This window comes from Ruditapes philippinarum, unplaced genomic scaffold (assembly GCF_026571515.1).
Source record: "Ruditapes philippinarum isolate M1 unplaced genomic scaffold, ASM2657151v2 ctg188_1_1_1_1, whole genome shotgun sequence".
Classification (NCBI taxonomy): domain Eukaryota; kingdom Metazoa; phylum Mollusca; class Bivalvia; order Venerida; family Veneridae; genus Ruditapes; species Ruditapes philippinarum.
The window spans coordinates 400,741-426,144 of record NW_026853980.1 but is presented as its reverse complement, the minus strand read 5'-3'; the positions used below and the strand labels follow the sequence as shown (position 1 = coordinate 426,144).

At 32.2% G+C, this 25,404-nt stretch overlaps 1 protein-coding gene across 5 annotated transcripts in view; it reads right to left on the bottom strand.

The window, feature by feature from the left end:
* Window positions 1–1,250: 1,250 nt before the first annotated feature.
* Window positions 1,251–25,404, bottom strand: part of LOC132738611 (frizzled-5-like) — a 55,033-nt gene continuing 30,879 nt past the window's right edge. For 4 of the 5 annotated variants that reach the window (XM_060726158.1, XM_060726161.1, XM_060726162.1 and 1 more), the window contains exons 3-5: window positions 6,444–8,031; window positions 4,641–4,795; window positions 1,251–3,895 (exon numbers count right to left, since the gene is read on the bottom strand). In XM_060726158.1, coding sequence (XP_060582141.1) covers window positions 2,428–3,895; window positions 4,641–4,795; window positions 6,444–6,581 — 1,761 coding nt within the window. In that variant the 5' untranslated portion in view covers window positions 6,582–8,031 and the 3' untranslated portion in view covers window positions 1,251–2,427. Of the gene's footprint in view, window positions 3,896–4,640; window positions 4,796–6,443; window positions 8,032–8,541; window positions 8,564–25,404 lie in introns of those variants that run through there. The other variant, XM_060726163.1, reaches the window with a different exon arrangement.

Sequence of the window (25,404 nt, the reverse complement as noted above, 5' to 3'; positions counted from 1 at the left end):
AATGTGTACAACTGATTAAAAAGGCAAACTAAGAAACAATGCATTACGGTCGCTAAAATTTGCTCACGGGTCATTGAGTGCCGCTAATACAGAAATCGGTATACATCAAAGAAGCAAAATATATGTAAAATATATTTTACTTGGAACAACAGTAGGTAAAATATGTATAAAGTATTGACTTAGAAACCAAAGGTTCCCAGATTTGATTTCAGCCACATGTATATAACGTAATATTTATATAATAATAACCATGCAATTACACTCTCTGTTAATTGTAATATTGTTGTGGTTGTGGAAAAAAGGGACCTCTGGGTTTTAGTCAATGTGCACAACAAATACGCTGTTATCTGTTCAGCAGCTTTATTGCTGAAAGAAGCTCACAAGTGTTCCTCCTTTAAACATATCATGACGGCCTAAATTCTTTATTTATTATTTATCATAACTGATATGCATGAATTGTACATGCGTGTACATGTAAATTCTTCTTGGCTCCTTCATTTAATCAAGAGTTGTCGGTCTTCTTTTCTGGATAATATGATAAAAAACGAAGTAGAAAAGGGGGCCGAATTCTGCATCACTGCATGACAGAACAAACTGTCCTTATTCTGAACATTCAAGCTGTAACTAGACAGTTTTTTGAGAAACTTGGGGAAGTATTTAGGTAACATATGCTAATTTTAAGAAAAGTGACTTAAAAGGTTATTTGCTATTCAGTATGCAAATCTATTTTTGATAGTAATCAATTTTTCAATGATAATTTATGTGAAACGTAAAGGTTAAAAGGGGGACATAACTGAGCAAAAGTGAATTTTTGGATCATGTTATTTTGAAATGCATTCCAAATGTAAAATCGAATAAGTAGCTTATGCATGAAGAGAATACCCTTGATGGTGTTTTGAGAAGCGGACGGGTAAAAATTAATTACAAATGCGTAACATTTTAACATTAATTTTTGTAAAAAATAATTTTGGAATCATCTGTCCTTTCCGTATGGCGCTACATTTTCATAACAAGTGTATACCTAGAACTTTAACGAAAAGATTAGCCAACGCCGACACTAACTGCTATGAGAGGGACGTGTCAATAACTCCACATTTTTCTTGGAAAATTGGGAGCTAAAATTCAGGGCTGGTATGAAGCTTGCTGTTCTAATGCAGCAAATATAGCAAGATTTGCGGTGGTTTTTTTATCCTTATGGATATCTACTGTGAAATTTACAGTAATTATTTACAAGAGAAAACAAAACAGTATTTGAACGAGACATTTTATTTTTTTAAAATACTTTCTTAACCATTATCATAATGAAAATATTGTACAAATGTCATTGATTTCACGTTTGCACCTATTTATATTATAGTATAGCACCTTTAACGTAAGATATATGGTAATTGTCAAATACGATATGCAACAAATACTCATTTAAAAGCCCCGATTTTACCGGAACTCATTCACACAAAACTTTATACATTTATACAAAAACCATTTAAACATAAATACATATTCTTATATTACAAAATAGATTTAAACATAATCATCAAATTCGATACAAAACAATTTCTAAAAAAAAAACAATTTTGTATTTAAACAATGAAAACATATTTTTTCATCTTTTACTGAACAAAATATACACAAATTGTTTTGTCATATGCAAATAATGACGAAATGCTGTCACGTGATCACAGTAAATGATTTTTGATTGGTTGCCCGAGAGCCATTTCCTTTACATAAATGCAAAATTACACCAGTTTTGTGCAAAAAGGGAATGCACGATTTTTTTTCGGAGTAACATCCAGTCATAAACATGTATTAAAAGAAATGCATTTTGTATCCGAATGTATCCGAATTATTGCACAACAAGAATAAGACCTTAATTAATACCTTAAGGTAATAAAATGGCTTTTCAGAAGTATATAATCTCATAAAAGTCAGAGGTCAATAGTTGATCTCGAGTTAGGCTACACAAAGTACAACTGTTACTTCTTTATACATACATACAGTTCAACAAGAACTTGGTTTCATAAGATCAATGTTTCATATTAAGTTTGAACACAAATGAACTGAAATATGAAAAAAAAATCCCCAGTTCTTTCTCAGAGATTATAATAAAACATGTCCTAAACGTAAAAAAAAACTGAATAACGTTACGTTACGGCAGTTTGTCTTTACGTAAATGCACCATTAACAATACAATTTCTAATGCTGTTAAGCAATTAGCCTTCAATCCGCCACAGTAAATGAATTTCCAAAACGAAATTGAAATAAATGAATATTACGAAAAAAGACAAATTCAAAGACGGAGAAGGCATTAAATTAGTAGTATTTTTTATCAATAAAATTATCAATACACAAGTTTATTTTTTTACACATATGTATGCCTGAGAAAACTAACAACCTGTATGCCCTATAACACATTCTTTACACACATGTTCAACAATGGCTAACGGGCGGTTTGTGTAGACTGGACACAGCAGAATTACTGGTAGGCGAGTATTTTATCGGCGGTCTTGAGTATGCATAGTCTGAGTTTGCACAGCACAAACTTCCGTTACAAAGTTTTTTCCAGGTTTCTAGAGTTTTACCAGTCCAAATCCAGAAACCGCTGGTGATTCCAACCACGAGCAGCATAAAATATTTCAACATAAACACCGCAAAGTCTGGTTTTGAGGATTTTTCTGAACACGGGCAGATCACACTTTTCTCCCAATCGTCTTTTAAATATTGTTCATAAAAATAGCAAGCTAACACAATAGTGGCAGGAATTGTATATAATAAAGAAAACACGCCTATTCTTATCATCAACCGCTCCAGCTTCTCGATTTTCCCGCCATTTTGATGCTTAATCACACTCCTGATCCTGAACAGTGACACGAAGCCAGCTATTAAAAAAGTAGATCCGATAATTAGGTAGACGAACAAAGGAATCAATACAAATCCTCGCAGATTGTTAATATTTTGGTTCCCAACATAACAAATCCCGGAAACTGGGTCACCGTCTACGCTCGACATTGCAAGAACCGCTATACTCTTCACGCTGGGAATCAGCCATGCTGCGAAATGAAAATATTGTGAATAACTGGCAATAGCCTCCGATCCCCATTTCAGACCAGCACTAAGGAACCAAGTGAAAGCAAGGATCACCCACCAGATTGACGAAGCCATTCCGAAGAAATAGACGAGAAGAAAGGTGGAAACACATGACGCTGGTCCCGTTGTTGAATATCGAATCATACTTCCGTCACAAGCGACGTTTTCATGGCCGACAACCAGTCTGATGATGTATCCAATGGAAACCATGAGGTAACATCCGGTAAGAAATATGATTGGTCGTTCTGGATATTTAAATCGTGTCATGTCTAAAACGAAAGTTAGCAATGTAATTGATGTAGAAATACAACACATGATTGACCATAGTCCGATCCAGAATGTCGCGAACGTCTTCTCGTCATCACTAAGGAACGGACTGGTACAGTTCATCCCACAATTTTTCACACCACCGGAAGAAACTTTATTATAGTACTGGCTCGACTCCTGGATAGATTGCAACCTACACTTGCAGGTGCATGCATGATCTTCCACAATTTTCTTGTACGGATCAAAAATGTCATTAAAGTTGGGATTTTTATTCCAGTCATTAATGTTTGTGTTTGGATTAATAATGTCTACATCTTTATTATCTGTTACAGCCGGCTCAAGTGGCTTCCGTGTAGTCTTCTGGCCAGACCCTGGTCTGAGCGGTCGATCTGTTGATGAACTGTCGGTTATGTTCCGGTCCATGCATAGCTTTCCTTTCTCGCCGTAGTATGGCAGTTTACTGCAGTCCATCCGTTCTGGCCACACAAACCCGTACTGGCGCATCAGAGGGGCACAACCAGACTTTGCCCTCTCGCATACAGACCTGCAATGAAATGGGAAAAGAAATACGGTTAAAAAACTGTTGACATACTGGCTTCCAAACCTTTACAGCAGTGAATTGAATATTTCTGAATGCATATTTTACCATTCAATACCTGCACAATTTAAAAAAAATGTTTGTTTACATAAACTTGTATTACTATTTCAGATTTTTCAAATAGGTTATTTTCAGCAACGATTTTTTTCTAGACTTCTATTTTCCTATAGATTCACATGTGCGCTTATTCAATCAATTTCAGCAAGAGAAAATAACAACTTAAATGATATTATAAATGTAGTCCTAAATGTTTCATTGTATTCCCCGCCTTTACACCATATGAATGTAATAAGAAATTATGTTTTTATCACGTGTCAAACATTGGTAAAAAAATAATACAATGTATACCCATGGCAAATAAGAAAATTTTAAACAGTAAAATACCATCTGCGGAAATAAAACACATGTCAACTCAACAGTTATGTCATTTGACCACCGGTATGAGAAAAGAACCCTAAACGTCATTTTATAAAATTATAAAATGACGTCAGAAGAAATTTACGTTAAAGTTGACGTTAAAAAACATGAATATATTAGCAAAAAATATATAATTTTACGTTTCCGCTTCCCAACCGAAGCAAAATAGGGTTGGATAGAGAAAAAAGAATTTTCTCCCATGCTATCAGTCAAATTGATTGAGACATTGAATTATAATAAATTGGTAAAACAAATGTAAAATTAAAAATTTTACCTGCAGGCTGGTAGATGGGGCTTGTAGTTCTCCATACATATTGGGGCATACATGGAACACAAGAAGAATTTCAGGTCCGGCGAGCACTGGATCTCAACTAGTGGCCAAAACTGATGAACCTCCAGGCCGGCTTCATCTTGAGAATCGTGGTTAAACTAAAAATTAGAAATACATATACATGTATATAGTTTTATATACTATATTAATATTAACATTTTTACAGGTTGGGTAACAAAAGAACATTCAAAAAGCAGTATTTTAGATAGATGTTAGACAAAAAGTTTTATAACTAGGTATAAGATAACGCTTCTGCATACCGAATATATCATTTCAAACAGGTGATTATGTTTTTGCTTTCACCTGATAAGCCCCTGTTTATCATAGAAACTTATTTTATCAAAACATGTAATGTTGAATATTTTGGCAAACAGATTTACAACGATGTTGCACGTGAGATGATCAAGATACATTGTGTTTTATAATGTTTATATTATTTCATATAACCGCTGTTTAACATCATCTGTTATGTGAATTCATATAACCACATCACATACATGTTTATATTGAATCCATAAAACTAAATAATTATCATGATATTGCAATGAAATGTATCATGCTCTATATTTTAAACAAAAAATAGGGGGTTGTATTTTTTATTTTTATGTTTTATTTTCATTTTTTTCATTCTTCTTTCATTTAAAAGCAAATATTTTTGATTTTCTATTAATTATTTTCAACTTTTAATACCAATTGTTACTGTTAATATCGTTGCTGGTATTTTATGCAGTTTAATGCCCTATAATGTCTTTGATCAACTGTTTATTTTTTGAGTAACTCTTTAGATTGTCATTAAAATGTAAACAAGTGGAATTTGAAACTGAATTTCCGGTTTCAATGTGTCCGAGAACGCATGATCCCTACACTTCAAAATTGATAATCACTAGAAAATATCTAAAAAAATTTATCGTACATAAAACATAGAACCACGAATTGTAAAATAGTAACTGGTCACTATTTTAATTTATATATGATTTTTTTCCCTTGTATTTTCCCATGAGTCAGTGCGTCTTGGATACGGCACGAGCGCACGTGCAGTCATTTTATTTGATTATACAATATTCTATGTTTTACAGGATATATACATGTACATGTATCAATATATATACACTATAGAAATAATTCTTTGCAAATGTATGGGTGTATGGAGCGGTAAACTGACATGTTATTATACATGGAGTGCGCAATTATATGTCAGAGTAACTATTCATTTATATTTATCTCCCCAGATTATCTAGATTACTGCAAACTGGTTCTCTTCGCCCGTGTACCTCCTCTTGTTAAGTTTTTTTCTCTCTCTCCCCCCCCCCCCCCTCATGTTTTGTTACATGGCCACATGCTTTTATTATAACAAATATTTGCAAGCTTTTGTAACCAACCACGTGTTTAAACAAATTGCTGCATGAATTGTGTGAAAGAAATGCAAGAACTAAAAATTTTGATGATGTGAAATGAAAGAAATTAGTTTTTTTGGTGTTTTTTTTATAAGCAATATATTAGATCATTAAAAAATTGGACGTTCATAACTTTGTACAAGAATTTAAATTTCATAAGGTTAACATTCGGATAAAATCAATTTTTGGATAAAAAGCAGCATAATATAAACATGTATTTAAATAATGTTTTCTTAGTTATGGGGATATGATAACATGTCATTCTAACGAAAAGACATAGAAAGAATTAATATTGTTTATATTAAGGTCTTTCAAATAATATTGTTTTTATATATAATGTATATCTACTTACTTCATTTGGCATGTATGTATAGTTATATCCGATCCCTTTACACATTGGGATGCTGATTTCCTGGCATTGTTTCTTCTCTGCTGATGTTAGTGAAGCTACAAGCAAAACTATTGCTATGTATTTCTCCATGTTTTTCATTTCCTTCAGTTCCTTCAATTTTCACTTTTTATCTATCATGAACGATGTTTACCCTATCTCTATTTTCTACTAATACGTCTTCGTTGACCTTCTGTTAACTTCACATCAAATCAGTGTATAATTCACAAGATATTCCAGCTCAATTTACACAAAATTAAGACAATTATATGTCCATTCCACGCTCTAAATTAGCTAATCTATGGGTCAGATATTCCTGTACGGACGGTTTTTATCTCGTCTAAACTGACCGATGCACTGGGCTTTTATCTAAGTCCGGCAGATATACGCTATCTTCAGATTATACTTAAATTTTCTCCCTTGTTTATAAATGAAAAGTTACAATATAAACATCCCTCTCTAAATCGTTAATGATATCCACTATTTACCATGGATCTTAAACTATTTAAATGATGCGAAAATATAAACAAATGTGACCTATATGAAATCCAAATATCTATATTTATTACTCGTCAATTTTGATAAATTGATAGTTTTTTCCCCTAAACACTGGAAACTAGCAGCTAGCAGTGAGATGTCCGTACGGATTGTAAGTCCAGAACACCGTATATAAAACAAACGGTGATTGTTCGGTTATGAAGAAAAAACACACGTTAATTTTTTAATCCTCCTCCGTCTATAAAATTTAAATAAAGTCCAGTGGCTCCTTAAAATCTGACGCCAGATTCTGATCAAGGTTTACGAATGAAACCCCTCGTTTGGCGACACTCGAACCTAAGTAAACTTTCCAAAGCTTAAAATGTGTTTGTTTTCTTCGTGCAGATCAAATCCCAGAGACTTAATACGATCCTTGTGATTAATCCGAAAAGCTAAGCCGGTATTACATTTCAGTTTAACAACAAGGCACTTGTGTAGAGTTCAAACAAATCGTATGTTCTGAGTTAGTCCGATTTCTGTGAACCATTTATATTCCCGTGGCGAAAAAAAATCTCAACTGTCTATGACACGTTTGACACCTTGATTATCTTGTGCTAAAGACAATCCACTCAAACTTTACTCCAAAAAGGTGTGAAAAACTTTAAACAAAATGCAACCCGTTTCAAAAAATTAAGCAGTAATGATGAGTGCTTTAGTCTATGTTTTTCACGGCTTTCACAACTACGAGAAAACTGTTTGTAACCTTTTTTTTACAATCCCTGAGTTCTTTGGCAGAGATTTAATCTCGGGAAGATATCTCCCGATTGTCGTTTGTGATTACTATTTCGAAAAAGCTGTCTTATTCATTTAATTTCAGTTGTATACAAGTATTTGCTAGTATCCTTCAATATGAATCGCTCCAAAGTTACGTCACTGCCACGGCAAAATGTTATCAGCGAATCCAGTGGTTAGCTTCCTTCACGTGATCGATAAGGCCCGCCCTCTTCAGCTCATCAGTGTAATGCAGATGATTGACAAGCGCTTTTCACGATATTGATCAGTAAGTTATGATTTCCTGTAAAGATAAATAGAAAATGTTAAAATATCGCTGTATATAGATCAAGTCACTAACTAAAAAAGCTAATTTGAATGATAAACGATATTTTAGAGATAATTTCTGTTACAAAACTGGACGTAAATGAAAATGAATGGCTTAATAAGTCAGAAAAAAATGATTTATATTTGAGCATCGTGCATTATTACATGTACTACAACAGCTTTGTCATATTGTATCGTTGTTTGTACGGGGTAAAAAAAGAAGAAAACAGAGTAAATCATTCTGATAAGTCGGGTGTATATCTTCAACCTAGATTATGTTTAAGATGACGGTTGGTTTTTCAAAACATTTGAGATCTTTTTATACACAAACTTTGTTTTTAATAGAACAGAATAAGCTAAGAAATATGAGAAGGTATAAAAAATATGTCGTTGATAAAAAACACAAACAAACAAATGCAATTTAGTTTCTTTACATTAAATGTAAACACTTGATACCAGGAACACACTAATCTTTTATCTTATTTACCTTTTGTAGATAAATTGCCTCGCGTTACTATTATTATTATTATTTTTATATTTTATTCACTATAAATCGAAGTCCAAGCAAATTTAATACATAATCATATCCAACACACATTTAGATTCCTGCACAAACACACACATATATACAGACTAACACAAGAAACTTCTGCGTATGATATAAAGAGAAACAGCAGAAGCTATTTCTTTTTCCTCCAGGCCAATGAGTTCTCGCCGCCGTTTATTTGTTTTAGTCAGCGCCCATTAACAATGAAGGGTTTATCTGATTGTTTTATCTAAGAAATCGCGCCTTGTAACTATTATATAATAATGCCATGACAAAAATGGAATCCTAGAAATTTTTGCACGTCTTTTTGCGCGTATTTAGAGATTATTAGCTTGATTCCACGTGACGCATTCCGTTACTTTACGTCAATCGAAGTAAAATTAATGCGCGCCAGAACGACACGCGCTATGTGGCAACGTCCCGCTCTTGCATCTGAAACTCACCGCTCATAAATTACGAAGCATGCCATAAAGTCCTATGATTACTTTTTTTCCTCTGTCGAATAATATTGTTTATAAAAAATATGTTGTACAAAGTCATTTGAAAAAATAAAAAGTAACGGATTTAACAAGAGGTTTTTATTTATTTTATTATATTTTTTTTGTCTTCAAAATTTAAGTGTATGTTGAATTTGAATATGATAAGAAAAGATACCTCTACCGTTGCATACAATTTAATCAATGAAAATTTCTCATATCTATATTACAAATTTAGATAAAAGGTTTGGAATTCCATTCACTTTTAACGTTTTTTATCTTATTTACATAATATTATGTGCAAAGTGTCGTATGTACCGTACCTTGCATAAGAATAATTCTAAAACAATGCTTATTTTATAATTCATCTAATACATGTATCTTTACATTCATAATGATAGATTATAGATAATTCAAAAATTATCATACATGTCATTAATATACATAATCATAAGTAAGTGAAGATAACCCATTCATCTATTATGAAAAAAAAATCTTTCATCTATAATGACACCGACAGGTCGTCATTTTTCTTGCAGCGTCAAAATTAATTTTCGGCGCATGTATATAAAAAAATCTAAACAAAATAAAAAAAAAATCGATAAGAAGTTGTATTGTTGTGTCGATTATTTGATAAATAGTTAAAATATGACATGATAAAAGAAGTTTAATAAACTTGTCAAAATATGCTCAAATCTATCTTTTTATATAAATAATCTCTATTTTACATCATTTCTCGTTATCTATAAGGTAAAGATATGTACATGAAAGGTAGGTATATTGTTTAGAAAACATTAGATTATATTAGTAGATAGCCGTGACAAGTTATTTATTATCTTATAGATATGTGAGATAACGTCAAAGTATTATCATAATTTTGTAGTTGTTAACTTATCGGCCCTCCCACTGTTCTTTGAATACTTAGAAATAATACCTTAATCATTAGGTCGTATCCACCCCATTGTATTTAGCCATTTTCATTTTTTCCCTTTCATTAATATATTAATTATCTAATTAAAATTGTGTTAAAGGCACATGACCCCACAGAAACAAATGTTGTTTTTTTTACTTCTATAGAAAGTTCAAACATGAATTTTATAGTGTTTAAATAATTATTTAAGAGAATGTTATATATTTGTTACCTGAAAAAGGAAATCAACGAAAGTTGTGAAATAGTGTGTTATAAAAGTAGCAAAATATAAACAAAGTAGTAGTTTGACTTCCATACAAAAAAAAATCATTGAATTGTACTTATTTCTAAAAAGCAACAGATGAAAAGGATGGTTTAGGTAATAGGCCAATGAGTAACTTTTTAAACAACTGAAAATACACCAAAATTAAAAAGCTTTAAAGAAATAAAAATAAATAAAAGCATTTCTGAGACATTATGGGCCTTTAAACACTTCCAGTGCAATGAATAATGGGTCATTTAGTTTGAGTACATTGTTATCTATTACAGTGGACACATGTATACAACTTGTTTTGTTTATTTTTGCTATTACTATTTACATACATAAATGCAAAAAAAAGGAATTTAGCAATATATTAATCTTTAGAAATACAACTAAAACAGAAATAAGAAACTTATTCAGAACTCTTTTGCTGTGTATAACAACAACAAAAACAACACAACAAAATGACTTTGGACAAAACATAACGCTGATGTTACCATATGACAGTAGATCTTGTAATATAACATTCATACTTGTTAAACTTATAAATTGTTAAAATAAATTTAAAGTCTGCATGTTGAAGAGACAGTTTTGGTTTGTTTGGTTTTACGGCACATTAACACAGTACAGGTCATATGGTGCCGAAACAGGAAAGATGATTTTGGCTAACCTCGGGCCTTACAAACTTCAAAGCAACACCAGGGGTCAAAACGACCTCACCTGCTGCAGCTAAGAGATGCATAGACTCTAGCTATTTGAACCCATAGTCGCCTCTTTGATCTTGTCTTAACATTTAATTTTAACATTTACATTTGATAAACTATGTAATTGTATTTTTTATAAAGTTTTTAGCTTTTAGACTTGCAGGACAAAATACGTAAATTACAAAAATAATAATAATAAAATAAAACCCAAGATATTTCACTTATAATTTTGATACAAAACCACAAGTAATTGAAATTGAAAGTTTGCTTGTACCCAGCAAAAAAAATTACAGAATTCACTCTACATTTTGATGCAACTTAGGGTGAAATAATCATTTTGTATAACAAAGGTCCTGCCAATGTAAGTTGATACAAATACATCAAGTTCACGTATTCTTAAAAAATAAAAAAATGAAAATTGAAAAAAAAAGAAGAAAAAAAGTAGGGTTTTGAGTCGCTCAGTGTAGGTCATATCTATTTATCAATTTTTTAAAACATTTATTGAGATTTTTTTTTACCCTTTTTATAATTCCATTTATATTACATCTTTTCGTTCTCCACACAAAAATATATAGAGGGAAAAAACGCACGTTAATGAGGTCGACCCTCTATCAGCGGGTCTTTAGACACCGTATGAATCTCTTTTATAACTCATTGTTCAAAATTTCAATGAAATTCGGCTTATTTCAACAATTTAATTTTTCGTCCTATCGCGAGAGCACAAATGTCGCACCTTTTCGTTATTTTCATTTGAATTTAGCACCCTCTCGCCCGCACCTTCATCCAATTTACAGGGTTTTGAAAACTGAAGAACGACAATTTGTAATATTTAAGAAGTACTTTGTGGTAGTTTCTGACAAATAAAAGAACTGTTTTAAAGATTTGGTCGATATTTGAGCCCGGAATGTCGGTACAAGTTTCACCCGCTGAGAGTACATTGATTAGTGGAACCCAACGATCAATTAAGAGTACAATTTCAACAGAAGAGCGACAATGAGCGGCAAATTGCCGCATCATGTGAAGAAAAGAGACACGAGGCTCGGGACAGGAAAAAATTTCTTAAAAGAAACAAACACTGTTGCAATATGTTTTATAAACGTTGGAAAACATACAATTGATCCAAAATAAATTCAATGTGAAAAGTTTGTATATAAAAGAAATTTTGAAGAAAAAAACTTTTGAAATGTAAAAAGATGTTACATATGCTGTCGTCTAAACATGGAAATGAAAAAAATACTGTGATTCATATATAATGCTTTTTTTGATGCATGAATCTGTTCTGAATCTGTCTTTAATCCGGAAATGCAGCAGTTGTGCATGCACGATCTCCCCCCAAATTGACCCTCATTGATTTGATGTCATGACTGAAGTGTATGACGGGTTTTTGTCAATGCAAACAGATGATAATGCTTGAATTTGTATTTCATAAACTATATTTGCATAGTATTCCGTATCTTTGGGGTAAATGCGGTGCATTGACTGAATGACATTTCGTTGGGTTATTTAAAACAATTAAAAAGATGATCCGCCTTCCAAATAGAACCGTATTGAAATATGTTTGTTTGAACATGCCAGAATATTTACTTAGGATGCAAAAATGCAAGCTATCTGTAGTATCTATTGAGAAATCCTAGGATAATAAATAGAACTGCCATGGTAGGAAGTCTCTAGGGGGATATTTATTATTAATTTTGTCGTTCAAGTTGGCTTTCTACTATACTTGAAACTGACTACCGTAAAAAATAAAAAAAAATATAAAAAAAAAAGATAATTTTTTTTTATCTCTAATATAATGTGAAAATAAAAATAAAATTTGTAACAAAAAATGTGTCGAAACTTGCACAAGCAAAACTATTATCATGTTATAATTTTGTGACAAAAACTTTGTCGAAACTGTCCTTAATGTCTGGCACATCTTTACTATAATTTTTAATGCGATCAAGAAGTGATTTGTTTCGTATATAAATCGTGTGGAATGCTTGATTAATCTAGTCAAAGTATTTGTAATTCTGATTCGGCTGACGCACCTGTTCATTGACTAATCCGCGATGTTGTTAGCACGATGTTCAATGTACTTACTAAAGTTGTCTGCACTCGTTTAAAGAGTTGACAAAATACTGATTTCTTTTACAAAAGAGTGATGAAGACCTGCTATGTGCAACAAAAAACTTGTCATTGTATTTATCACACGATCAGCGTCAGTGTTAAAGGATTTCGTCATAACGGTTCCAACATGCTCAAAACCGGCCCAGATGCGTCGCAAACATTGACGGACAGTTCGTGCTAAAGTTCATTTCACTCTTTATCTGTGAAACAATGAGTAATGACTGCCCAACTGTGATTTGTTCAATAGTATACTGTTAAAATAATGTCAAATGAATGAATGAATGAATGAATGAATGAATGAATGAATGAATTAATTAATTAATTTAATTAATTAATTAATGAATTTTATATGTCACTGCATATATATGCATCTCAGTGGGAAAAAAATTAGAGAGACCGTTAAAGAAATGCTTTTTTAATTTCTTCTGCTTTTTTGTTGTTGTTGTTGCAAAAAATATCACTAAGGAGTAGTCTAATACGTCAATCGTTTAGATATTTCGAAATTCTGTACCTACGAACTGCGATGGTAAAAATAAACACGGTAGCTCTGACATAAACCTATGGCAAGCCTTGTTTTGTTTGCATTTAGATACATATCCACATGCGTTAGCGAAACTAAAATAAACTTGGCAAATTTATTTTGACAACTTAAAGCCCTGAACAAAACATGCACCGAAGCTGGTTGAAATTACCATCTAATCGGTTCTAATTTTCTCCGCGGGGTGTCACAGAAACTTCTTCCGAACGGTGCATAAAGGAACTACTTTCTCGTCATAATTGGACACATCTCTATGACAAGTAAAATACAGATGCTGGACTGTTAAGTGGGGTTTTTGTATCATAAAAATAGCGACAAATACCATTTGAAATAAGTCTAGGTATCTGTTAACCGGATGTGCGCTATTATTTTGAATAATACGGAATCTACACGTGGCGTGACAGATTTTAGCAAAGGGAGTAAAATGTCAGATTAATCCGCTGTGATGGGCGCGAGGTGGAAATAATTAATTAGATGTGATTGGTATGTTACTGAAGACTACAGAAAACTGTTGTAAGTCCATGTATATTTACAGCAGCTGTATCGTATAATATAACTTAACATTACTCAACCATGCTGTCTTACTTTTAAAAACTTTTTAAATTGTTCCTGCATGTTGAAAATATTTTCTTAAAAGAATGGGAATACGACACCTGATGCAAATTTACACCAAAAGCCTGAAACCCAGATCATCATCATCATCATCATCATTATTGTTGTTGTTGTTGTTATTATTATTATTGTTGTTATTATTATTATTATTATTATTGTTGTTGTTATTATTATTTTTATTGTTGTTATTATTATTATTGTCCCGGGGAAGAGGGGGTAGGGGCGTATTGGGTAGGGATTAAAACTGCACGTAATATTCCAATCACGTCCTATCATTAACTGGCATTCTCTTTTCATGAGTCTTAATGGAGGTTAATGATAAATCTATAACAACACAGTCTACGTTGAGACCACCTTATCATAATCACTAGGTATCATTATATAATGACTTAGGATTGGTAATCTATTATCGGACACAGGCCTCCTGTCAACAAACAGTAAAGTATGGACTTCGATAAACATCATAGTAACTTTGTTAGTATCTCACGGTCGTGTATTGTTTGTTTCTTATTACAAAAAAACAAACAAGAGATTTCCTAGAGACCTTCTTACTTCATTCCCACAGTTCATAACTATTCACTATTTAGGGAAGGTAGTGTGTAAGCGGACGGTTAGCTCAGGCGGTAAAACCGCTTTATGGTATTCCGAGGGTCCTAGGTTCGAGTGCCGGTCAGGCTGCACATTTTTTCTCACCCTGTGACAGCAGTAACAACAACAGGAGCAACAACAACTTTTCCGTCGTCAACATCAATAACAACAACAGCAGCAGCAACAACAACACCATCATAACTAGGGCTTTCATTCATGTGAAAATCAAGAAGATCAAAAATAATTTTTGTATCAAAATTGACAATTCTTGTAAGACATGGTCTTTGAGATAACATTGGCAATCAGCTATAGGGAAGCGGACATCCATCTGTTAACCTTTGAAAAACTATCGGAAAGAAATAATCTCATGGACTCCTTATATCACGTTGTTCATAATAGCACACCGTGAGAAGTTCGTGCGCACGTGTTATTCGCTTTAAATTAATGGCGCACATTGTTGTATGTAGACAATAACGCTGTAGGTTTGAAGATGTCCTGCAGACATTGACAGATAATGAGTAAACAAACATACATCTTATTGATTACGGACCATCTCTAAGTGTTTTCTTGTTATTATATAAGAGGCCCCCTTGTATAAACATACTTGTCAATTTTCATAAACATATTGCATAATATTCGACAATGTGAAGCAATATTAAATGGCCGGAACTCCGAGCAATTATTAAATAAACTACTTAATAACATTTGCATATGCCCATGTTTAGCGTATACAAAGATCTTAACTAGTTACTTGTCAAAGCCGGACTGTCGTATAAGGAGCCGCCCAGACTTTCTGGGACTTAATTAGGTCGCGTAGTTATTAGATTTTATATAGATTATTGAAGATGTAAGCGGCTTAAAGATATAACGTTCATACACGCTTATTTATGATGTAAGCGGCTTTGTGTAGCATTTAAGATAATACTCCTTTCGGAACAATTATAAGTGCTTGTCAAAAAATTAAACAACATTGATTCCATGATTTCCATAAATAAATATACACTTTTTTAAATTCAATGGGAAGTACATTGTAAACAAAATGCAACCCGAAACAGCTCAATGATGTTATTTTAATGATCGCATGCATGAAAGAATCCCGTAAGGACCAATGCCAAATACTTGCCACGTTTTTTTGTCTTCAATCAAATAATTGAAATGCCGACAATTTATGTTAAACTTCATTTTATCTTTATTTATTTTTTGTTGGGAGGGAAGGGGTGGATTGGAGTACTAAAAAAGTTGCTAAATTTTGGACAATAAACATCAAAGCCATTTGTTTTCTGTATGAGATTTATTTTTATACATAAAGCGTTATAACGTTTTATCGCCATCTCATATATATCCTAATAGACTCGCATATTAACTTGATATTATACAAAAATGTTGTTAAATGACCATGTTATCTTAATACTTTTTGAAACAGAAGTGTTTTTGTAATCCAAGAATAGAGTAGGAATTATGGCTTGTATTTAAAATAACACCTTTTCCTTTCTTTGCGAATGTTTACATGATATGATTGTTTTTATAAGAGATTGGTTTTCTGTTTGTTTATACATTCATAAACTGCATCAAAAGATGACCGATTAATCAACATCTGGTCAAGCTACAACAATAATGTGCCATCCGATGAGCAAACAAAATGAATAAGACCCGTCAAGTTGTTTTGATTGCATGGCAGTTAAACAATGATAATTATACCCTATATCATCTTGCTCCTGAAGCGTTTAAAGGAGAAACCTTATTTTTTTGTAAATTCTTTAAAATATCATACATAGGTTTAATATGTTTTAATAACGGATTAAAGGCATGCTTAACAACTGATGAAGTAGCGCTGTGCATGCTCGTAAAGGTAGCAAAATATAAACAAAGTAAATATAGTATTTTGACTTCCATACCAAATACATGTGTATACTGATTCGCTATAATTATACCAATTGCCACGAAACAAAAGCAATCATTAATTTCCCTCGACCCAGTCTATATACTTCATTACTTGTAAAGTATATAAGTAATAAAAAATATATAGTACTTACAAATACAAAAGTTATCCGTGGCTATAAACGTTCAATGTCACACAGAAGGTTGATTTAGACAGTACTCTTGATAGCTGCTAATTTAGAGTATTTATTTACCATTTACGTTAACGTTTCATTTATTAAGTATTTATACTTATTTACACCTGAATGCGTTTATGTTTTGCAAATTAAAATACTGGAGACATTTTTACTAAAACACTGACACTAATAGTGAAAATGTCAATTGCGATTAAGATCTGGGTTGACATGTGATTTTCTTTTGTTCTTTAATAGAATTATGATAAAAATCTGCAGTAACCTTCACACCTAGGTCTGTGTGGCAAAACCGTGTCAAACTTTAATCATTACAATTTTTCTTTCAGAATCGTTTCTTAACTGATTGAAAAGTCATTAGTTATAATAATGGGTAATGATGGCTTAAATTATTTCCTCGTGATAATTTTTACAGATAATAACAACAAAACATTTGCATTTTTAAAAGTAATAATTTTGGAATGTGTTTCTTTTTGACTCTAGAAAATGCTCTGTTAAAGGAACTGCATTGAGGTCCGATAACTCTAAAAGCACAAAATTTCAGTTTCTTACAAAGATCAGGTGGGAAACTTAAAACAGAAAGATATGCAAAAATAATGTTGAAATATACTCATAAATAAATTGAAATATCGTATTTTTGTGTTATTCGCAGCTCATTTTGAGCAAAAAGCGTTGCAACGCTTTTTAATTTCGGGTCGTTTTTTAAAAAAGAAATAGCCTTCCTGGAAAAATGGAATAAAGGAATGATCTGATATTTTTCACACAAGTTATTAGTATAGACCTTCATCAAAAAGAATATTAATCTAAAATAAATCCAGTCCCATCATGTTAAAATATCCTCAGTGGAGCCCCTTTAATATAAGAACAGAACAGAACAGTCCTTTAATAGGAGTCCCTTTAATAAGATTGATACTATCAAAATGTTCATATGTTGATTCTTCAAGCAGTATATACTGTTTACAGCAATACAGATTGTAGAACCTGCCACATATTATTAAAATATTTCAAAATCAAAAAATATTTAAATATTATGTGGCAGGTTTGCATGAAAGGCTGCTGAACAGAACAGAATAGAACAGGTAATTTATACAGAAGAGAAACATGATACGTTAAATCATGGAGCTATATATATTATATAAATAGATTCCGGATACCAGTAGATTAACATTTTAAAGAACTACCGGAACCATGTTAAATATCGGATATTTATGTATACATGTATTAGGTGGGGAGAAATAAAAAGAAAGAGACTCTCAAACAATAGAATTAGTTTGTCCCCTTAAGTAAATACCCCAGACTTTCCGTTTTGTCATTTCATAATGTTATATATTGCAACTAAACTGAGTTGCAAAATACTTTTAAAGGTCTACTTTTGCAGTTCAGTATATCTTTTAAGTTCAGTAGTCGTATTGTACGGAAAAAAGGATTAAACAAGACTAGCAAAAAGTGAAACCATTCATAAAAATAGAAAACTGTTATTTATGATGTAATAAGCCGATTAAGGTACGGGATTTAGACAAAATCACCGTGTCTAAAATCCGCTTATTCACCGGCTCTATCCTTTAAGTGCCTTAATTGGCGACGCCGGTGAGCGGCGTCGTCTTTTCTGGAATACTTTTTATTTTGGCCTATGGAAGGAGCTGTTATTATTAGCAGTTAATTTCATGTTGTGTTAATTATATTTATTTTGATTCGTAAAAATCAAGTAAACAAATATGTTGTTATATTTGTATTTAATAACTTTATATAAAAAGCATGTGCATTGTGATATTATTTTCACGAAATTGCAGGCTCAGATTAACAGCTTGTCCCTTTGTTTTATTGACAATACTAAAACCCGGATTTCGAATATCGTTGTGGTCTACATTGATGCTCATTCATTTATATATTTTCAAAACTTTCCTACAAGAAGAAAGTTCACCTGCAAATGAGTATTAGGATAGGTAATGGACTGTTGTAAAGATTATCCTATTGATTTTATCCATATTACGTTTATCTGTTGAACAGAATGGTTGTTTTTACAAAGTGTACCAGTATCCGGATGTTGACAGCTATCCGATTTTCTGCAATTACTGCTGTCACATGGCCATCTACTTTTTTATGAATACTTTACCATTAATTTGCATGGCATAATTAAAATGAGCCTGCAACATTTATTAATTTTGATGTTTAGGGTGTTCTTTTGGGTTTCATGTTTTTCTTTATTTCAAGGGGAAGTAACTCATGTTTACTAAATTATTTGTTCTTTTCTGTCTATCTTAGGTATTGATTACAATTTTTGTTTTATAAAATTTACCAGTTGTAAGGTCATCAAAAGCATAGAGGCCCTGATGAGTGAATATTGATATATATATACTTTTACTGGCTTTATATACCCAATATTTCATATTTATTTAATAGAAACTTTGAATTATTAATGTTATGTGCATACATTTATATCTTAGTATATTGGTATGATGAGACTTATAATATTTCTGAATTTAAAGAGTTGCAGTTATGTCATTATTATTAAAGAGATGAGACTTTCATTTAAAGTTATAAATGATAATTCATGTATTGATTGAAAATGTCCTGAAACTTGGATCAAGCAATATAATTGATAAAGCCTCAAAAAATCATGTTCTGAATAGTTATTCTAATTTTTTTCTAACATGTGCATAGTTTGAAAAGGACAGCTTCTGCCTTATCTATTTGTAATGGAGGGACACCGGTCTCAATCTCCAGGTCTCCTGAGTCAACCCGACAACAGACTTTTCATAGAGTAGATTGATACTTGTCCTTGAATAAATTTGTACACTAAATTTTATAGTGGGTGATTTGTGCCACATGAAAACCAACAAAATACAAAAAGTAACCGGGCGCCAGATGAAAACATGAAAATACAATCTACCACAAAGTGGTTCATTTGTTGCATTTTCATGTTTTTGCCCGGTGCCCTTGATGTAAAATACAAATCAGCCTTCATAAAATTTCTTATCATAGATATTGTACATGTATTAGCACAGTTATATTCTCTTTCAAATTGACCTGTTATAAATAATGGCACAACCAATAACTGTCTTAGCCCTTTTTAGTAAAAATAATTATACAATAATAATTACATAAATTGTTATTTTAATTAAGACTATGAGTATGTAAGGTTTTTTTTTTCTTATTTATTAATTAAGAATTAATTATCTGTTAATTTAAAAATCTAAATATCTGTCACGGTTTAGAACTGTTCACTATTTAGGGGAGAAAATGTGTAAGCGACCAGATAGCTCAATCGCTACAGCCGCGGTACATTATTCTGTGGGTCACAGGTTTGAGTTCTGGTCAAGCTGAAAGTTTTTCTCATCCTGTTACTGCAAATAACCATGAGTTTAATTCACTATGCTCTGTAAACATCAGAAATTCAAGTACATGAATCAATATAGTGGGGGAAAAGGTTTAGGTTTAGAACTGTTTCATTATTAAAGAGAAAAATGTGTAGCCGGCCCGATAGCTCAGTTGGTCTTCTGAAAGTCATGGGTTCGAGTCATGATCAGGCAGTTTCAGTCAGGGTTTAGAAGTGGTTTTTCAACTGACACAGTCATGTTTGATTCATTTAATAGATTGCATTTAATTTGAAATGGACAAAGGCAGTTTTGCTTGATACTTTTAAATCTACAAAAAGCATTTTGGTACAGTTGATCACACTAAACTGCACATGAAGAAGTTCTTTTTTCTTCTTCTTCATCTCTTCAAGCATCTGCCATATGTAATGACATTCTTGCATGGTTCAAGTCTTATCTATGATAGCAGCTGGTGAATGTGGCTGGTACTCCTTCTCTCTGAATACCTATGGTGTCCCCCTGATGTTCATTTTAGGTCCTCTTTTATGTATGACATGTCTGCAACCCTAAGCAATAAGCTTTTATTATATGCACAGGCACAAGTATCAGACCTGGGAAGAAAAAATATTACCAGATTGATAAAAAAACCTGTGTTCATCTTAAAAGTGTCACAAACCAAAAAAAAATGTAAATGATGACCCCCTTTAAAAATATACTTTAAGTTAATAGTATATTTTTAAAGGGGGTCATTATTTACATTTTTTTTTTGGTTTTTGACACTTTTAAGATGAACACAGATTTTTTATTAATCTGGTCATATTTTTTCTTCCCAGGTGTGATACTTGTGCCTGTCATTATATGATGATGACTCAGGTATCCTTGTATCTGGTAAAGTAAATCTTAAGATTGGTTTATTGACTATAAATTGTCTTTGCATCTTGGCAAGACAGAGTCTATTCTTTTTGGTTTAAGTTTCAACATAAACTGGGCCAAGCCTCCAGGTCACATGAAATGGTACTGCTATAAAGTACACATCTTTTGTTAAGTATTTAGGCGCAAACCTGGATCAAATTCTTTTGGCGTCGCCCTTTGATGCTTTGCATCAATGCTTTTCTTGTTCCCATCTGGTATACTACTGATACTACTTGAACGGACAAAATATTTCATATAACTAGCTTGAAACCTTGTCAAAATTTTGACAAATTTAAGACATGCAAGACTAACGTATCGACCCTCGTCAAACAAACTGCGATAAGCCTGTCTAGCACCGACCGGTGCCATTTCTAGTAGACTCCACTTTGGGGCTGAAATAATACAATGTAAAAGTAGGTCTGCGTATATGAATAATGCCAAGTCATTTTTCATGACATCTAACTTAGTATTTATTGCATTATTTGGTTCCTATTTTCGTAATGTTCTTTTTGTATAAAAAGGAAAGACATTTTAACTATATAAAATACTGTAATGACATATAGGTTTCCAACTGCCAACTTGACAAGAAGTTCCAAAGCACAGGGTCATTATAACTTTTAATATGGAAGGAATACAAGTATTAATGAACAAATCTAGATCTATTTAAAGTATGTAGTGGCTAAAGAACCAAATAACACTCCGGTCTTGATAAGTTATGGATGCTAAAACACCCATGAATGTACCACGTGTCTCAAGCATCAAGACACGTGACTTGCAGGCGCTTTTAAGAAATCTATGAGCTTTTGTGGTATAAATGAGCTATAACAGCGCGAGATTGATAGCCTATTCTATCTCATGTACCGACTTTAAAGGCCCATTTTGCCATAGAAATTTCATAATAGCTTTTATTTTCAGTGTTCTTTTATAGTTTCAAAAGAAAAGATACTCATTGGCCTGCTACCTGGTCCATGTTATTCCTATGATGCTTCTTGTCAATTAGTACAGTTATAGTAAATTAGTATTTTGTATGGAAGTAAAAAAACAACAACTTTGTTTACATTTTGTTACTTTTGTGCCAAATTATTACACATTAAGTGCTTCCTGTTTCAGGAAACAAGCATCTAACAGGCTTTCAAACCGTTATTTAAATATTACAAAAATATGTTTGCCCTTTCTTTAGAAGTAATATATATTCGTTTCTTTAGGCATAATGTGCCTTTAAAGTATTTATTGGGAAGTAAAAATTCATTCGTTTCTGGGGCATATTGGGCCTATTATTATTATAATTACAATTATTGATAATCTGAAAGCTTATAAACGAGCTCTGTATATACGAAATGAGCGAAAGCTCAAATAAACAGCTAAAGTAACAGTCTTTGTTTTATCAGGCACATTTACAAAAATAATTTTTACATTAATACGGCTGATTACACTTTTCCATTATGTTTTCTTTTGACTCCTGCCGCTAGTGTCATATTTAGATAACCAAAATGGATGACCATATCTTTGAATTCATAAACAAGTCTATTATATGTCTATTAAAAGCAATTTTCTACCCGTTTCCAGGTAAACAACTGACCAGTCCTTTATTATCGTCCTCGTACTGGCGGACACTAATTTCCGGCTTGATAATTATCGTTGTCTTTGATGTGCAAGGTGAAATGACCATATATTTTTTTTGTTCTATGATTATAGCCGCTATTATTATTTTAATATATACATTATGTTTTAATTAAACAAATACCTTTCAAGTCGATTATACGTAAAAGAAGAGATTTTCACTGGTGTGAAAAGTCTTCCGAATTGGAAAGTCAAAGGATAGAAAAAGTATAAATTATAATGAAGAGAAAATTCTTTTTTTTTCTACAAATATGGAATTTGTTTTCACCTCGTGGTACGAACATTATCATATTTCACTCGTGGCTACCGCCACTCTTGAAATATGTATGTTCATACCACTCGATGAAAATAAATCTCGCATTTATAGACAAAATACTTGCATATCCTCTATATATTCAAATAAACATTCGAAAAATATATACATCTATTGTAACAGTAAAGTTATGTTGGGCTTGTATATTCTTGTCAGCTCAATTTTAGAATTTTATACTTGAATTGCCTTGAATTGCCACTTTCAAAACCTTAAGGACACGCCCATCATGAATGAGTCGCGAATTCAGCTTAATAATATGGAACTCAAGTAAATACCAGTATAGAATCATCTGTTCATTCTCTAAATATTAGCTCAATTTTGAAATTTCAGTCTTGTATTATATTATCTAGAATTGCCACTTTCAAAAATCTAATAACAAAGACACGCCCACCATGGATAAATCGTGAATTCAGCGTAGTAATACAATAATAAAGTAAATAATACGCACTTATTTTTAAAAGGCGCGTCTTAAAAACAAACAACTCTTCATTTTCAAAGCGTTCTTTGAAAACACCTCTTAAGGCAATATTAATTTAGCTTTAAAAAAGAAAAAGAAAAACAAAATACTCTCATTTTCGGATGATTTAACATTCGACCATATCTTAGTGACAAACTTCATAAACATCAAAACAGACAAGACACTTCATCATCAACATCTTTAATAATTCAAGAGTTTCAAACAGGAAAATGACAAGAAAGGAAGGACAAAGGACATCAAAAACAGGATGTTTGTGCGAGAACAATGATATTTTTATACTTGGGGCATTAACGAAATGGGCCTTTACTAAGAAAGGAAAATGCCGATACTGGGTTCGTATTAAATATTTAATCACGTTGGGGAAGAAAAAGAAACAAAAAAAAAATCACTTAAAGATGTGCTAATAGATTAGCTAATTTAGAATTTAAATCATCTCTTTGATACAGACTTCGTTTATATTTTTTATTTTTTTTATTTTCAATATAACAAACAAGGTTTTTACAGGGCGGACAAGACTGCCTTAGATTGATTTAAAACGGGCAAAACCACGTGTCATCAATTGTACAATTGCCATTGGACGAACGTATTTCCAATTAATAATATATGAAACTAGTACATTTATGCTAGTCATTTGTGTGTCTAGAATTCCTTTCCACAAACTAAATACTTTGAACTGTTGATTTTTTTTTCATTGTCACAAATGCAGCTACGTCTACACATGTTTTTTTTCCAATATGGATTTGTTGAAAATGATTTACTTTTTAGTAATAGTATGACTATACATGTAATTTGTTGAAAAACAACAACATAAATTAATTTAGAGTTTTTGTTCAGTGTTGTGCATTAAATTTGTAAGTAATTTACGCCAGTTAACGAAGAATTAATATCTGCCCAAATAATGGTGTCCGAAATCGAGGTATTTGCCACGTGTGTAGGGTTCAAATTTACTGTTCTGTTTTGTGCTTGAACATTGACAGTTCGCGAAAACAATGGGAACCGATTCTAGTAAAATAACGGAAAGACTGACAGAAAAAAACCTTTGTTCTTTTTTCTCCCCCGATGCACGCAACTATACAAAACAAAAAAGCTGTGGTTTGGAAGTGGAGAAAAATATTTCAAGTACTAATAAAACTAGGCAGTCGAAAACTAATTTCGTTTGAAATGTTCATTAATTGAGATGGACAGAACGCGGTGGGGGTCCCTGAATTATTCATATTAACTAGCATAATTTAGACCGAAGGAAACATGACTCTGTTTTGTATGCCACATGCTAGAAATCATTTTTATGATGACTTTGACTGGCGCATCCATTTTTTTAAAATAAGAAATGCTCAAATATTTGCTATCCATCTTTCCCCTTCTGTCCTCTTTTTTACAAAAAGAAATAAAAGAAATAGTCAAAAGCACCAATTTGTAACATCATCCATAAAATTATATTTTTGTTCCCAAGAGCCAGATGTCAATCCTCCTTTTACATATTTTTTTTCTCTATTCAGTGTGACATTGACCTTGAAGACTTTGGCATAACCCATAACAAGTAATCTTATTATTTACAAAATTTCACATGAGTTATTCAGAAATATATCAATAAACAAAGAAAGTCCAGTTAATGAACGAAGAAAGGAACGAATATAAATCTGACGAAGCTATAGCGACATCGGCGGAAGCGCAACGGACTGAGTAAGACCGAAATGCGCATATTTTCTTGAAAATTTATGCCTTAAATTTCTTCGTCTTCCGGTCATTATTTTTGCTCGCATGTAGAATATGCATTAAACGAGCAAAATTTGATTATTATTAAATTGACAGTTCTCATTTTATTCCGCTTCTAGCCAGTAACCTCATTAAATCAATTTGTCGGTCGTGAATCAGTCTAGATTGTGAGTCATGTGATGGACTTG